Genomic DNA, 16,414 nt, shown 5'->3' with positions numbered 1-16,414 from the left:
TGAAGACTGTGCCAGAGAGGCCAATGTTTTGGAGTGTGTGGAGGAGGAGAGGGTGATCCACAGTGTCAAAGGCAGCAGATAGGTCCAAAAGGATAAGCAGGGAGAAGTGACCCTTGGATTTGGCTGACAGCAGGTCATTGGTGACTTTCACTAGGGCAGTCTCAGTGGAATGAAGTGGGCGAAAGCCAGATTGAAGGGGATCTAGGATGGAGTGGTCAGACAGGTAGCTGGTGAGACGCCTTTAAACCAGCCGTTCTAGTATTTTAGAGGCAAATGGGAGAAGAGAGATAGGGCGGTAGCTTGTGGGAGATAAAGGGTCCAGGTTAGGTTTTTTAAGAATAGGCGAGACCAGAGCGTGTTTGAAGGGTGAGGGAAAGATGCCAGTAGAAAGAGATAGGTTAAAGAGGTGAGCAAGGTGGGAGCAGCCAGTGGGGGAGAGGAAACTGAGGAGACGGGAGGGGAGAGGGTCCAAGGGACAGGTAGAGGGGGGAGAGGATGAGATGAGGGAGTGGAATTCCTCAGCTGTAGTAGGGCAGAAGGATGACAGAGTGGGGTAGTTGGTAGGGGAGGATGATTGGGGTGGGTGGGCAGCAGAGGGGGTATGGAAGGAGATATCATGTCGGATTACCTCAATTTTAGAGAGGAAGAAGGAGGCAAAGTCAGAGGCAGTGAGGGATGAAGGGAGGAGGGGTGGTGCAGGGCGAAGTAGAGTGTTGAAAGTTTCAAAGAAACGTCGGGGATTGGATGGGATACATTCAGGTGATATGATCACATTTTACAATGTGATCCTGGGCGGTAATATTCTGCCCAGATCACATTGTAAATGTGATCTTGATAAATGTGCCCCTATGAGAGAAGTCCAGAAACAGAGTATTGTGTCCCTCCTGGAGAGAGTCATGTTGGGAGGTGTGTATATATATATATATATATATATATATATATATCAGGGTTCCCTACATGACCCTCTCCTTCAGGGAGAAAATGCTCTGTTCCTGGACTTCCCTGGTAATGTAGGATTGCCATCACTTGTGGTGAAACATCTTTCTTATCAATTACCTAGCTCCCCACAGGTGATACCAGGGAAGGTGATACCATACATTACCAGGGAAGTCCAGGGACAGAGCATTTTCTCCCTGAAGGAGAGGGTCAGGTAGGCAACCCTGATATATATAAAATTGTTTTTGTTTATAACCGACACATTGTGATTCTCTGGCTACCTGCATTCACGGGCGGCGCTAGCCACTCAGCAGCTCCTGCAGTGCAGGGAGGCGCCGAGCTGCAGTGACTGCCTCTCTGTACAGGGAGGTGGTGTACACGGGACGGAGCACACCCTGCGGGGCGCGCGCAGGGGGTGACGAGTGAACAGGCTGCGCTCCCTGGAACTCGGACTCCGCACTCACTCAGGAAGGAGAAGCTGGGCAGGCAGGGGGGAAGGGGAGCTGTGGGGGGCCGAGGATGAGACTTAGGAAGGATCAGTGGGTGCTGGAGGTCAGACCTAAGAGGTAGGAGGAGAAGGAGACCCCGGGCTGCAGTGACTGCCAGCTGGCAGGTAGGAGCTGCTCCAGCCATGGATGGGGTTGCCTGGGGATATATAATAGAGTATGTCACACTGCCATAGACTTCCTGGGGTCTAGCTCCAACATTGCACTGTAGAACCGTTAGACTGACCTAAGCATGAAATAATTAATAATTACAAAACATATTTAGCAGGCAGCCCACATAGATCAGGAGGTAACGCTCTGTAGGTAACCTCCTTGCTCTGCATTCAGAAAAGATTCCTTTTCTGAATGCAGAGCAAGGTGGTTACCTACAGAGAGTGTCCTGAATTTTTTTTTTTTACACGGATCGATACAACACCTCAGAAATCCATTTCCGATATAAACCAGCATTATTCCTCACTGGATTATACGCAAATTATATCCTTATAATGATGTGTTTTTATTATTGAATAATGAACAGCAAAGATTCTCATTAGGACCGGCTGTTCAGACATTATTCTGATTGGTTATTACCCCTGATGAAGTCTTAGAGACGAAACGCGTCGGGTTTTTTGTTGAAATAAAAAGACGATTCATCCTGAAATAGACTGTGCATAATCTTTGCGAATATTATTAACACTGAAAATAAGGAAATGTATTTCATATTGTATCTGTGATTTTTATCGTGATATAACATTGGGAGGTGCATTGTATGTTCTCAGTAGCGCACCCCAATTGCCCCCTTTTTTCTTCCATATATATATATTTATATATATATATATAAGCAGCGCTACTACTGTCGGTAAGTGTGGGCGTTATTTATAAGCCGCACTACTCCTGTGGGTATATGCAGAAGTACTCAGGGCATTACGTGTAGAATAATGTGTGTCATAATGTCATATGGTCATTATGGTGTGCAGCATATTGTGTAAGGGGCATCATGATGTATGGCATTAATGTGTAATGGGCATTACGGTGTGCTGCATACTGTGTTAGGGGCATCATGATGTGTAGCATAATATATAATGGGAATTACTGTAGGTGGAATAATGTGTAATAGGCATTACCGTGTTTAGCATTATGTGTTATGGGCATTACGGTGTTATTGGTACTTTTATATGGCCATGCCCATTCCCCATAAAGTCACACTCCTAAATTTTTGCCGCATGCCTTAGGCAAGCACTCTAATAATTTTCACTGTAGTGGTGGGGCAATCACCAATTGCCAAAGGGCACCATAATGACTAGTTACAGCACTGGTGCTGTGTAATGTGAATAAGATTATGCTACCATGTGGTGTCATTTGGAATGGGGTACTATTGTGTGGCCATGCGCTGTCCCTTTGTGACGTATGAGAGGGCGCAAATTTATAGTTTGCAGGAGGGCGCCGAACACCCTAGCACCCGGCCCTGCCTGCATTAATTAAGGCTATATCTCTTACTAATAGTTTTGTTTGTGAATCACAAGCTGCTGCTGCTGCTGCTGCTAACCAAATGGTTGTGTTCTGTCCTAAAACTTGCTGGTCAGACTGATTATTTGGGAATGCATGTTCGCTGTGCACAGTAATGAGTGGTCTATAGAAGCAGCAGACACACCTGGGGCAGGGCTATCAGTGACAGCTGGGGACCCACAGACTTGGGAAGGAGCCATTGTAATATCACATCTGCCCAAAAACAGCTTATCCTGCTTCAAACGAGATCTCTGCGATAAAGGAGTGTCAGAAGACCTATTTTTGGTCTCACTAATACCCCTTTCACATCGCGTCTAATTACTGGGTACAAGCCGGTTTCTTACCAGTTCAATTAGTAAGATGTGAAAGGGGTATTAGTGAGACGAAAATATAGCAACATGGCAACCCGAACCGGGTAAAAAGCAGAGTTCTTACTGGTTCATTGCCGTGTTGCTGTGCAGTGTGAACCAAACGACCCGTTTTCCCATTCACACTATGGAGGAGGCAGCGCTTGAAGCAGTGCCAGCTCTAAGTGCTCCCTCCTCCTCAGCCCCCGATGACACACCACACTGCGCAGCGCCCCCACATGATGTCATCGATCCGACAATATTGCCGGTTTGCTGATGCAGTGTGAACGAACCGTTAATGCAGGGTCGCACCGGGACTGAACCGTTTCAAAGTCCTGATGCGACCCTGCTTTTGCGATCTGAAAGGGGTATAATAAAAAAAATCATTTATACCAACTGTAATATATTTGCAGTGTCCCCCAAGGTGTATTCCTGCTTAAAGTAAAGCGGGTGCGGGGGGTGTGGCCTGCACCAGGTGTCACCAGTCAGTGGGGTGACACCAAAATCAGCCGCACCCGCCGCCGGTTCTGATCAGAGGGGAGAGAGAAGAGCGCATTGATCGTCTCTCCTTCCCCTCACTATCCTCCGCTGCCGCTTCAGAGAGGAGGGGAGGAGAGGGCTCAGCGCATATCTCCTTCCCCTTCACTGTGTCTATGAGTCTGTCCCTGTCAACCAATCAGAGCTTGCGGGATGGCTACTGATTGGCTGTGGGACCGCTGGCCAATCAGAGCTCACGGGCCGGCAGTCAACCAAGAGCCAGCCCGCGAGATATGATTGGCTGACAGGGACAGACTCATAGACACAGTGAGGGGGAAGGAGATATGCGCCTTGCACTGAGCACTCCCCTCCTCTTTGAAGTGGCGGCGGCAGAGGAGACACAGGACAGCAGGCCAGGGGGACACCAGACTGGGGTGAGAGCAGGAGGGGCGTGTACTGTACTCCCCCCCCCCCCAACAGCAGCAGCAGATGTAGATAGCAACAATGGTGAGTTGCGCTCTGCTGTTGGGGAATTCTGGCATTGTGGGGCATATGTGTTTCTGGCACTGTTGGGGCATATCTGGCACTGTGGGGGCATATCTGGCACTGTGGGGGCATAAGTGTATCTGGCACTGTGGGGGCATATGTTTATTTGGCACAGTGGGGGAATATCTGGCACTGTGGGCAGGGCTGGCAACAGAAATCTTGGGGCCCTGTACAATTATATTTCTGGGGCCCCCCACCTAATCCTAAATCCACACAACCCTCTTCTGTACGAGCCTCATTTAAACTTTCGCTGCTCCAGATCCTGCTTTCAGGTGCAGACTTCTCTCGTTCTTAGTCCTGTTGGCCTGGCTCCTGGCTGCTGCCTTCTGCTGGCCTGTCACTTTCACACAAAAAAACACAGAGCACTACAAGCAGGCACGGAACAGACGACCCGCACATGTGCTATAAAGTACAGGAGCCAGAGACTGAGGCTACAGTGCCAGTGGCGGGTATGGCGGTGCGCCTGCGGCCACAGGCCATGTGCACACACAGAGTAGATGGCTCTGAGCACCAAACGGCAGGGGGCATACACAGTAGACAGCAGTGGTACACAGTGAGTCAGTCAGACTCAGTCACACACAGATGGTGCACAGTAGATGTCCTGGCCGCGAGGGTCACTGAAAGGCCAGCGGCTGTGATGGGGCATGGAAGCTCTGGGGCCCTTGAGATTGCTGGGGCCCGTCACACTTGTCCCCCTTAACCCCCCTGTCGCCTGCCCTGACTGTGGGGGCATATCTGGCACTGTGGGGGCATATGTTTAATGGCGGGTTGACACGACACCATAAGTTACTACACCAGGTGACACCAACCCTAGTGACGCCACTGTTTCATCTACCACCAACATGTGATAGGTGGAAATCTGGATACAAGCCATTCTCCCAACCTGCCAATATCTATATACCCCCCTGTCTACCTAAACATGTTTTCATTCTCTTTTTGTTATTTAAACTCTGTCCACTGATTCCCCAACATAAGAGGTTGGTGTTGTTCATATAAATGATCCATACAACCTACTGATACTACCTACTGTTTATGAGACTTTTCATACTCCTTTATTATATACTACAAAAAAGTGGTAACAGGATACCTGGTATCTTTATTAGATTGCTGCTTAATGTGTTTGATTCACCATGCATTCTTGTAATTGGTTTGTTGAGTGAAACACTCCAGATTCACATTACAAATCTTTCCTAATATTTCCTCACACTATTAGTAGAAAGCTAGAATAACGGTTTTTAAAGTTGCTTCATCTTGATGAGTGGCTCTGTCATTTTGACTGAGATGACCCAGCTGCTTACATTACAACATTTAAGAGTTATCACTAGAGACAGGATTATATGCAACATAAAAAGCTTGAAATATGCATGCAAATATGCATGAAAAATACTTAAAATATGCATGAAAAGTGTTAAAATATGCTACATTAAATAATAAAAAAAAAAGTTATTTTGAACTTATTTATTTAAAAATCAGCATACAATTAGTTGCAAATAAACCTAAAAAATAGGCCCACAGCATCTGCAGATGTCTAGTGCTGTACACAGGATTTGTTTTCTTCCTGGCTGCTACAGCATACTGCAGCGTCCAGAGCTCTTCTTGCATCAACTACACGGACCCTCATCTCCAGCACCAATGGATCAAATGTCAGCATAGCTGTGAGGGCGGCTCAGTGGAAGGCTTCCTCCCTGCGCCGCATACTCACTGTGACACGGCATTCCCTCCGGGCCGCGTCCTCTGCTGCAGAAGTCTGTCTCTTATTGTAAAGTCCCAGGCCAGGGGCAGGCAAAGGTTCAGGAGCTTCGTAATGGCATCCACCTCGACTGACTTTTATCAACATATATTGGCAGCTTAGAGCAGTGTCAGACTTAGCGTACATCCAAGGTTCCCCACACTGCGCACATATTGCCCCAGCCTGCACACTCTACCACTACCTGGCCAGCAGCAGCAGGGCAAACCAGTGCTGTAATTCACAGGTGGGACGAGGACGGGGCCTAAAATATGCACCATCATTAGATTTTAAGTAAAATATGCAATAACCAGTGAGAATGGGAAAAATATGCAAATGCATATGCAAAAATGCAAATGCATATAATCCTGTCTCTAGTTATCACACTACATCTGTAGATGGAGGAGCAATCACTGATCGGAATCAGCACTGTACAATGGGCTTGGTTCTGTATCAGTTGCAGTTTTGTTAAAACAGCTAAACTGCAACTGCTTTTCTCTTGCATGCATGGGCAAGGCTGCCCTGCAGGAATAGTACTGGCCACCGTTGCAACAATCACCTGTGCTATGTCTGACTACTGCAAGGCAATACATTGTACAGTGCTGACTCATCAGGGTGATCTTGGAGCATTTCTCATGCATATGTTAAGATGTCAGTGACAGGAAGATAAAATACCTTTATATGTGTCGCTAGGTCATTCTTTTCACTGTTTTAGCAACTAGGTGACACCAAAACAATTCTGTAGGCCCCATACCATTTATAAACCATTTATTCCTATTTATTAAATACATATATAAAGTCAAATGCACCCTGACATTGGCAAAGGTTTGTACTTAAAATTTCCCACTGCGTTTAACCCAGGAGTTCAAGTAGTCTCTCGCATGCCTCCTGCAGTCTGTTAATTAATGCTCTTGCCGAGATGCCATCCTACTCTCTTTGGGCTCAAATCGACCAGGGTCAGACAGCGCTTGCGGTCCCCCGTGTGCCAAGCACTAATGGTTCCAAACTCATGTTACATAGGAGTGCAGTGTGCACATCTGCCACTGTCTCCTCCACTCTATTTTTGTATAGAGTTACCCCAGTGGGATAACATCAGTATTCATGGTTTACCCAGTGCATGCCATTCTGTTGAGTGTCAAAGTTGTGCGGTACTTTCTTTGAGTGTGACCCCATATTAACTGCATTACTGTTGTGTGGCTACAGCTAGAGACCACTGCTAGTGTATAGATAAAGGACTGATGTGAAGGTGTAACCTAAACTGTACCAAACTGAGTGTATGCAGAGACATTAATAAGTACAATTATAAGATGTTGTCCATATCTCAGCAGTTGACATATGTAGGATACCCCTGGATGACGCAGAGGTTTAAATTTCAATAATGCATAAAAATTGGGAATCCTATGCAATTACACTATCAATAGAGTAATGCTTTCCTGTATGAAACAAATGGTCAGAGCTTTGCTTAACTCATAAAGGACACCCAAAAGTCCTAATAAAAATGTTTACTATGTCACAGAGGGACAAAAGGCCTCTGAATGCAGAATGAAATACTCAGGTAGTGTGCAAAAGAAGACTGATAAAAGAAACGTCATCTTTAAATATTACAGACAGTTGCAGGAAGGATTGCTGGTGCATTGACTTGGGAGTGACAAGGCATTTCAGTCGTAGTTAGGAATGGTTTGCAGCACCGAACACGTGACCTATAACAGTCATGGTGATTGGAGACAAGGTTCTCACAGCCACAAATATCAGAACAACCACAATGTGCTTGATAATAAAAGGTGAAACAATAGTCACAGACATCGGTTGTTGTATTATTTGTACCATATTTGGAGCCCTACCTCATTGCCAAAAGTGTTACAGAAGACAAAGGATTAATGTTGGCACGTGTGTTGTGCACAATAAAGCAGGGACTGTGATAGCAATAGCAATTCGGTACCAGCAACTATGTATCCTAATATGGAGTGTTATTCAATTATGGTCTATGTATCAAGCCAATCTGAGATGTTGTGACACAGGTAATTGGGAAATCTGGCATATGATAATGTCTAGCAACTCCTCAATGGGATGTGGAGTAAAATTGCAGTAAATGATGCAGAGAGGCCAGCATGGGAGAGCTGTATAATAGTTAAACAAATTCAGCCTCTTCCCAAAGTCAGCAACCAGAGCTAAGGCACAGCTAACATTGGTGCATGCAAATTGAATTGGTCCGATAGAGGCAAAATCAATGAGTAAATTTTTATATTTCCTGACATTCAATGTTGATCTCACAAGAATTACACTAAAGGAAGTAATAAACAAAGTTGCTAACTACAAGATTTCAGTGGACACTCAAACAGGTCAGACATTGAAGATTTTGAGATCAGACACTAAAAATGTAGTTATCTTCTTGCAGAAATATGGCGTTGAGCAACAAGTAACCATTGCATATATGCCGCAACAAAATGGTGTTGTTGAGTGTTCCCACTGCAAAATTGTGGAGAAATTGTAGAATGTTGTATTAAACGAGCATAGAAAAGAGTTTTGTGATCCTACGCAATGCCTACCACGGTATATTTGCACCCACAGTAGATGTAAAAGTTTTAACACTGCTATAGGTGTGGTGTGGAAATAAGCCAAATGTCAATCATCTCAGAGTCTTTGGTTGCAGAGTGTATGCACACAAATGTAGGGAGAAGAGACATATTCTGGATTCCAAGTCAGTGGAGTGTATTATGCTTGGATATTACATATATAATTACAGACTATGGGACAATACAAATAAAAGGTCAATAAAGGTAATAGATGTGGTGATTTATGAATCAGCATTACCCAACCTGAAGCTGGATGGAACAAGACTGACAAACTTGTTATGCTAAATATACTTACAGTGCGGACATCCAATCACAGAGCTGAAGTTCTTTGAGAAACAATAAAGGAAAGTCCCCAGGAGATATTATGAGGGGTTTGCAATGATTGTTTTCTTTGAACCCTAAATTATCCAAGAGGTAAAGTCAGGCCAAAAATGGACTAGGATAAATACAAATGCGCAATAAATGGCATCAGTAGATGAACATGATATATGCACTGTTGTTTTCAGGTCAAGCACCACAAGACAGTCAGGAACAAGTGGATCTTTTGTAAAAGATAAATGATTGTAGACATAATCATTACCCGCTATCAAGCCCATTTTATTGCTAAATGATATACACAGAAATTCAGGACTGACTACAGGAAAACTTCTCACCTGTCACAGGGTACAGTCAGAGCTGCTATCAGGGAGAAATACCTGTCCCAGACATAAATCAGCTGCAGCAATCCCAGGATTTGAATCACACTCCAGAATCTATGGTTGGCAGGCACTTTCTGCAAGCAAAGCAGTGGCTAATGGGATATATTAGGGGAGGGGGTGTGACGTCTGCTCTGGCCTTGATTAGGCTGATTTAATCACAGCCGAGTAAGTCCCTGGCTACTCAGAGCCCGCAACCAGTGGTGACTAGTGGGGAAATCATTTGAGGGTGAGTGGCATACAAATGGATTTGGCCATATTCGTTTGGCTGCGATGACATTAGCAGCCGTACACATCTATTTGCACAGAGAGCACATTAATTTGCAAGGTGGGATTTCACTATAGCAGGATGGCCATTACCGGACCGCTGGCCGCTGAAAATTCTCTGCTGTGTGATCAGGTCTGAATCAGATTTATTTATTTATGAATCAGATATATAAATTATTTATTTATTATTATTATGTATTAGATGCCTGGATCAGTGGCGCAACAATAAATGATGCAAGCCCCCCCCCCCCCCCCCCTGCCGGGAACAGTTCTGCACCCTTCCCCCCCCCCCCCCCCCCACACCCCAGGAAATTTCGGGCCCCCATCCCTCCTCCCGCCCTGCCTTACCTCTCCGCGATGGCCTGCCACCGCATCTGACAGGGAGTCGGGACCCGGGACCCACAGATTTCTAGCCTGGTGCTGGTGAAAATGGCCCTTACAAAATTGCCTTTCCCTAACAGCAGACCATTTTTAAGGATGCTAGAGGAGGCCGCAGCCTCCTCTAGCATCCTCAAAAACTGTCTGCTTTAAGGGGACGGACATTTTGTAGGGATAATTTTCATAAGGAGCTAGCCAGGAGGAGCTCCGGACCAGGCTAGTAAATCTGCGGGTCCACTCCCGGCGCAGCAGATGCGGCGGCAGCGTAGCAACAGCTCTCACAGACCCCCTGAACCGGGCGCCCACACTTGGCCAGCACCTCCCTGCCGTCGCGTGGTCTGCAGCGCTATTGTTACGCCACTGGCCTGGATGTAGGACATTTGCTGAGATGACATTGCATGCTCTTTTCACTTACCCTGACAGAGACAGAATATTTTGTGTAGCCCAAGAAAAATCATAGCTAGTGTAATAGCGATTCAGGATAAATTGGCAGGGCCCTCATTAAAAACTTGCTAAAGAGGAAGCACACATTCTCACAGTACTGGCCATCCCCACATAGCACTGGTCACATGCTTAAATTGTGTAAATCTTGACCGTTAGGGTGCCTTGAGGATCGACTCGGAGAACCACTGGCCTAATAATTAAAAGCATGTTAATTCCATTTTCCCTTTATTTTTAAGTGTGGGGGGGGGGGGGGGGGAATAGTACTGAAAATGTTTTATTAATGTTTACCCCAAACCATGTACTCTTTGCAATATTCAAATACATTTGAGTTTCTTGGCTGGTATACATTTGCAGGATTATTTAAATTCATGAACACATATTATGGAGTATTAGGGATATTATATATTATATTAATGAGTCATGACACATTAATCTTAGAACACATACATACATACATACATACATACATACATACATACAAAGAAACTTAAATTACTGCATGCAAAAATTATGTATGTGTTCTAGGGTTAAGATGAGGTTCTAAGTGGATAATTTAATTTATAAATGTAAACATTTAAGAAACCTTGATCTAGGCAAGCTTATTAATAAGTTAGTGATAATGCATATCATATATATATATATATATATATATATATATATATATATATATATATATATATATATATATGTGTATATAGAATCCAGTACGGAGCAGCACTTCCTCAACAGGACATAATCAGCGGGGTGCCATCCAAGCCCTGCATTTGGCTAGGGTGACGGCCACTGGAGGGCGGCATTTCGCCACCCCCCCCCCCCCCCGTGCCCCGGGGGTACCTGTCCTGCGGCTGTGTATATAAAGCTTGCTGCGGCAGCGGGGGGTCCCTGCAGTCAAGAAATAACGAGCGCTATCCGCCTGGCTACGCGGAAGCGCTTCTGTTGTGGAAACACTGGCTGCACACTGATTGGCTGAGATTCAGCCAATCAGCGTGCGCCGTGCGGCCAGTGTTTTCGCAACAGAAGCGCTTCCGCGTAGCCAGGCGGATAGCACTCGTTATTTCTTGACTGCAGGGACCCCCCGCTGCCGCAAGCTTTATATACACAGCCGCAGGACAGGTACACCCCCCCCCCCCCGGCACCGGGGTGCCCCCACCCTGACTTGCCTGGGGCGCTCCGGTGCCTTGCACTGGCCCTACCTCCAGGGCTAACTAATACTTCCAGACGGCGGCACTCACCCAAATAAATTCTCACAGCAGTAGTAGTACTTTGTCACAGTGACTACTACTGCTGTGAGAATTTATTTGGGTGAGTGCCGCCGTCTGGAAGTATATATATATTCAGCCCGTCAGGGTGAATCAGCTCCACGGTCACTAGAAGCTGCAGTTATTGGTACTTAAAAGTCTGCCTATATGCGTGCTGCCCGTGGAAGAGGTAATATGGCCTTTTATCCATGCTTCACATGAAAATAAACCTGTGATATTTTTCATTCAATTGAGGTGCCGGTTCTATCATTGATGCTCTGCTGGGTACCTTGATATATGATTATACTATTGCAGTGGTGGCCAACCTGTGGCTCTTGAGCCTCATGCGGCTCTCCCCCTTGTAAAGTGCGGCTCCTGCTCCCACTGCTGCCCACCACCCACCGTCTGTCCCAGTCCCCCCTGCTGCCGGTTCCCTGAATCCCTTCTCCTTCTGAGGGGAGGAGAGCGCGCATTGCGCATCTCTCCTACCCCTTACTGTGCATCCTTGTGACTGGGCCGTCTGCCAATCAGAGCTCGTGGGCCAGCAGCCAATCAGGAACCGGCCAGCGACCTTTGATTGGTGGGCGGCCCAGTCACAGGGAAGTGAGGGGGAAGGAGACGCGCGGTGTGCTGTGCTCTCCTTCCATCGGTGACATGACAGGAGGACTGCAGGGGGACACCAGACTGTCCTCTCCCCGCCTGGCAGCAGCAGCAACAACGGTGAGTGCTGCTGCTGGGAAGTTTGCACTGTGGGGGCATAGCAGTTTGTGGCACTGTGGGGGCATAGCCATTTGTGGCACTGTGGGGGCATACCAGCTTTTTGGCACTGTGGGGGCATACCCGGCACCGTGTGGTGCATACCTGGGGGGGGGGGGGGGCATATGTGTATCTGGCACTATTGGGGGCATATGTATATATGGCACTGCACTATTGGAGGCATATTTGTATCACACCCACCCAAGGGGTCAAAATAGCCTTCGGCGCGCGCATGATGTCGGATCTTTAGCTTGACTACCGATATTTTTCGGCTCTTTACCTCTGACCGGTTGGCCACCCCTGTACTATTGCTTTTGACCTGGCACTCGACAGTCTAAGGAGTGGTGTGCGTTTCTCTCTGCAAGCACTATATATATATATATATATATATATATATATATATATATATATATATATATATATATATATATATATATATATATATGTCTAGTGTACTTGAGTTTGCTGGCAGAGAATGAAACTACATCACTTTCTCACACATGTACAAACACAGAAGGTAGCAGACTAGTTTTCGAAGTTTTTGCTTTGAGCGGGCTTACTAGTTCCTAAGGTTTGTACTCCAGGAAAGTAAAGGCTACAGAGGTAACAACCACAGCTCCACCATTTTGGTAAGTCACTGTATGTATACATCATAATCAATTGTATTACTGACATCACCTGTATAACTGTCTGCAGGTCGCATCTTGGACATTCCTTGTAAAGTATGCGGCGACCGCAGTTCTGGTAAACATTATGGAGTTTACGCATGTGATGGCTGTTCTGGGTTCTTCAAGAGAAGCATTCGGAGGAACAGGACTTATGTATGCAAGTCTGGAAATCAGGTCAGTACTGGTCATACCACCACAGTAGAAATGGATCATATTTCTAAGGCGGACAAGGTTATAAAATGAACTATTACTGGATCATTAAATAAAATAGATATATGTAGTATATGTATATTTCTAGTACAAATGTTTTGGCCAGGCCTGGAAAAGGAGGCACTATCTGAATTTACTTACAACAAATCAGGGCAACATAACAAAGCAATAAATCTAACTGGAACAATGACATTTTGTTTTTACAAATGTGGATGTTCATAAACATTTGCCCAAGCCCCTCGCAATTTACTATGATTACTTCCTTCGTCTTCATGTGCATTATATTAGACACTAGTTAAAAGCCTGTCAAAATGACAGACACCAGATATTGACAGACACCAAATATTTGGTAGTTACTAGTACATTTCAGGCTCACTGTACCATCACAAGCATCCAAGTGCAGCCCTGTAACCCTAGGCACATGCCTTGTGAGCCTAATGGGAAATTCAGCACTGTCCCTACCCCATCAACTTAACAAAGGCGTGGATGAGCGCTTACCTTCAGGTCTCAGTGGGAGACTTCACTTTTCCAAGCAGTCTGCTGCCGCAGGTTGCTCTCCCATCTTCTGTCCTAACTTTATAATCATCCATGGCTTATGGTCGATGTGCAATACTTTTGCCAATGATGTGGGAGTTTCCCTAGATCGATGGCACAGCATAACACGATCGTTTAAAAAAAATAAAATTCCCCAAGGTGCCAGGACACATAGCTCCAGTCCAACACCCGTGAAGCACTGCCCTAGGTTCTGATTGGCCCATGGGACAGTTAGTCAAAGAAATTGGATGACCATCCTTTGGTGAAACCATCGTGATCATCAGTTGCATAGTATGCTGCCATCGATGGCCACAAACACAATCAACACTGATGGTCCATCAATGGTGGCCGCATCAATAGCCATCCCTACTCTGTCTCTCTGTGTATTTACTGATGTATTACTAGGAGTAGGTTTGTGTGTGTAGGGAGTGGGGGGTAGGGGTCATGCTGAGAGTGTGTGTATGGAGCACCATAGGGTGCCCTCCAGTGGCCGCTGGCGACACTACAGTGGTCAGGAGTAGCATTAGGTTTTATGATATAAGATAGATTTACTAGGAATCTACTACTTCTACTGAGCAATTCAGTACACTAATTATTTAGATATGGGAGATCTTGTTCACTCTCTAGCTTGCCAAACAGGTCATTAAATGACTGCAACTAGTTGTCTATAGATGTTCAGATACAGTAATACCGGTGGACATCCTGCATGCAGTGATAACCTACTGACATGTTTGGCGGAAAAGGACAGAATGTGGCTTGTTGGAATGGGCACTAGTTACTATGCACCAGTTATCAGAACTGTTCTTTGCAGGGTATTGCTCAGTCACTTTGATAGCTATATAAGATGACATATTTATATTACAATCTGGCACATAAGTACCAGATTTATCAACATCTTGTGTAAAAGTTTAATTAGTGCAATATATAACATATACATATATATATATATATATATGTACTTAATATATAATATTCTAAGGTCTGTCCTGCCTCCAGCATGCATTCAGCTTGTGGGAGACGGGGTGTGCACCTCAATGGAAGTGAGGGGGAATAATCGGAGGTGGGGAGGGGAGGGGGGACAGAATATCCATGTAGAAATCAAAATCCTACAAGCTTATAAGACCTGTATTTAGTTACTTTGCATGGTGCTTTCCAGAGGACAAACTCCACAGCAATGCAGTAAAGGCCAAAGAAGAAAATAGTAACAGGCCTTGTATGCTGCAATATAAACCAAGTAGCTTTGAATCCTACCCGACAATGCAGGTATTACTAGGCACATAATCAATAATTAACTATTAGATAGCTTTTTATACCTGTATTGGGCATTAAGGGGGAAGAGTGACTATATATATATATATATATATATATATATATATATATATATATATATATATATATATATATATATATATATAATGGTAATGGGAAATAATGGTAATGGTAAATAAATGTAAATGGTACCAGTAAATAAGTGCAACATCATATGGACTTAGCTGCAAAGAGCCCACAGGTTGCAGAATTCTAACAGCCCTCTTCATTTGAATATAGTATATATATTCAAATGAAGAGGGCTGTTAGAATTCTGCAACCTGTGGGCTCTTTGCAGCTAAGTCCATATGATTTTGCACTTATTTACAAAATGTATCACTGTCCAATTTGATGATCACATGAGTGCAGGTCCGGATTAAGGGCCTAATGGGCCTCGAGCTGAAAATATTCAAGGTCCTATTATGAGAAATGGAGAAGGTGAGGACAATGCCATTTAGGCATGTAGAACCCATACACCATAAGTCCCAGTGTTTCTCTAAATAGTGTTATGGCCAAACATGTGACCAGCTGTTTTCTGCGGGGTGATCAAAATACTGACATGATGATGGGCCTTTTTTTATGTGGAGGCCAGGAGCTGCAGCTCCATCTGCCTCATTGTTAATCTGAGCCTGCATAAGTGGTTGAATAGACAGAACATGATCCAGCTGTGCAGCTGCTTTGGTCAAATGGCCAGAGGTGGCAGTTATTATTGTTTTAGCAAAAGTTCATGAATATGTTTCCTACTTATCCATACATAATATATACAGTACATTAGTGTTTATTCTAGCACCTGGACATTTCAAAACCCATGTAGTTCCTCTTTCCTGCCTGGGGTGTCGCTGCCTGCTTTGGTGCTTCTAGTACAGTCTGGTCTGTATTAAGATACATGCCACAATGTGATTAAAAGATTAAAACACCACAGCAGGGAGCAACACCCCAGGCAGGAAAGAGGAATTGCACAGGTTTTGAAACTTGCAGTATGCTAGAATGTACACTATATACATATCACTGATTTAAAGTTACCCGTTATGAAGCATTTAACCCGGGTGTAACCATTAAGCAATCCTTCGACTATCACTAGCACTCTTTCTGTGAGACCTACAATAAACAAGTCTTGCAGAAGCACCACAAGATGGTAAAGTTGCAGGGTTGGGGAACAGGACATGAGTGCTAGATGGAACTCTTTTGCTCTTTGCACATATTTTCCCTTATTTTATGCATATGGACTGTGGTGCTGACAGAATCAGGGTGAACTATGAATTTGAGGGTGGTAGATAAACAAGTCCTCTGGTATGCAAAATCTATGACAATTATGATAGT

The 16,414-nt window shown here is 44.9% G+C and overlaps 1 protein-coding gene across 1 annotated transcript in view; it reads left to right on the top strand.

Annotated features, from left to right (window-relative positions):
* NR2E1 (nuclear receptor subfamily 2 group E member 1) overlaps positions 1-16,414 on the top strand; it is a 55,397-nt gene that overhangs the window by 8,320 nt on the left and 30,663 nt on the right. The window contains exon 2 of the mRNA XM_083176934.1: positions 13,071-13,216. Within this exon, the coding sequence (XP_083033060.1) occupies positions 13,071-13,216 (146 nt within the window). The remainder of the gene's footprint in view (positions 1-13,070; positions 13,217-16,414) is intronic.

This window comes from Crinia signifera, chromosome 3 (assembly GCF_055691185.1).
Source record: "Crinia signifera chromosome 3, ASM5569118v1, whole genome shotgun sequence".
NCBI lineage: Eukaryota > Metazoa > Chordata > Amphibia > Anura > Myobatrachidae > Crinia > Crinia signifera.
The sequence above is the reverse complement of the archived record's forward strand: the minus strand, read 5'-3'. Positions and strand labels throughout refer to the sequence as shown.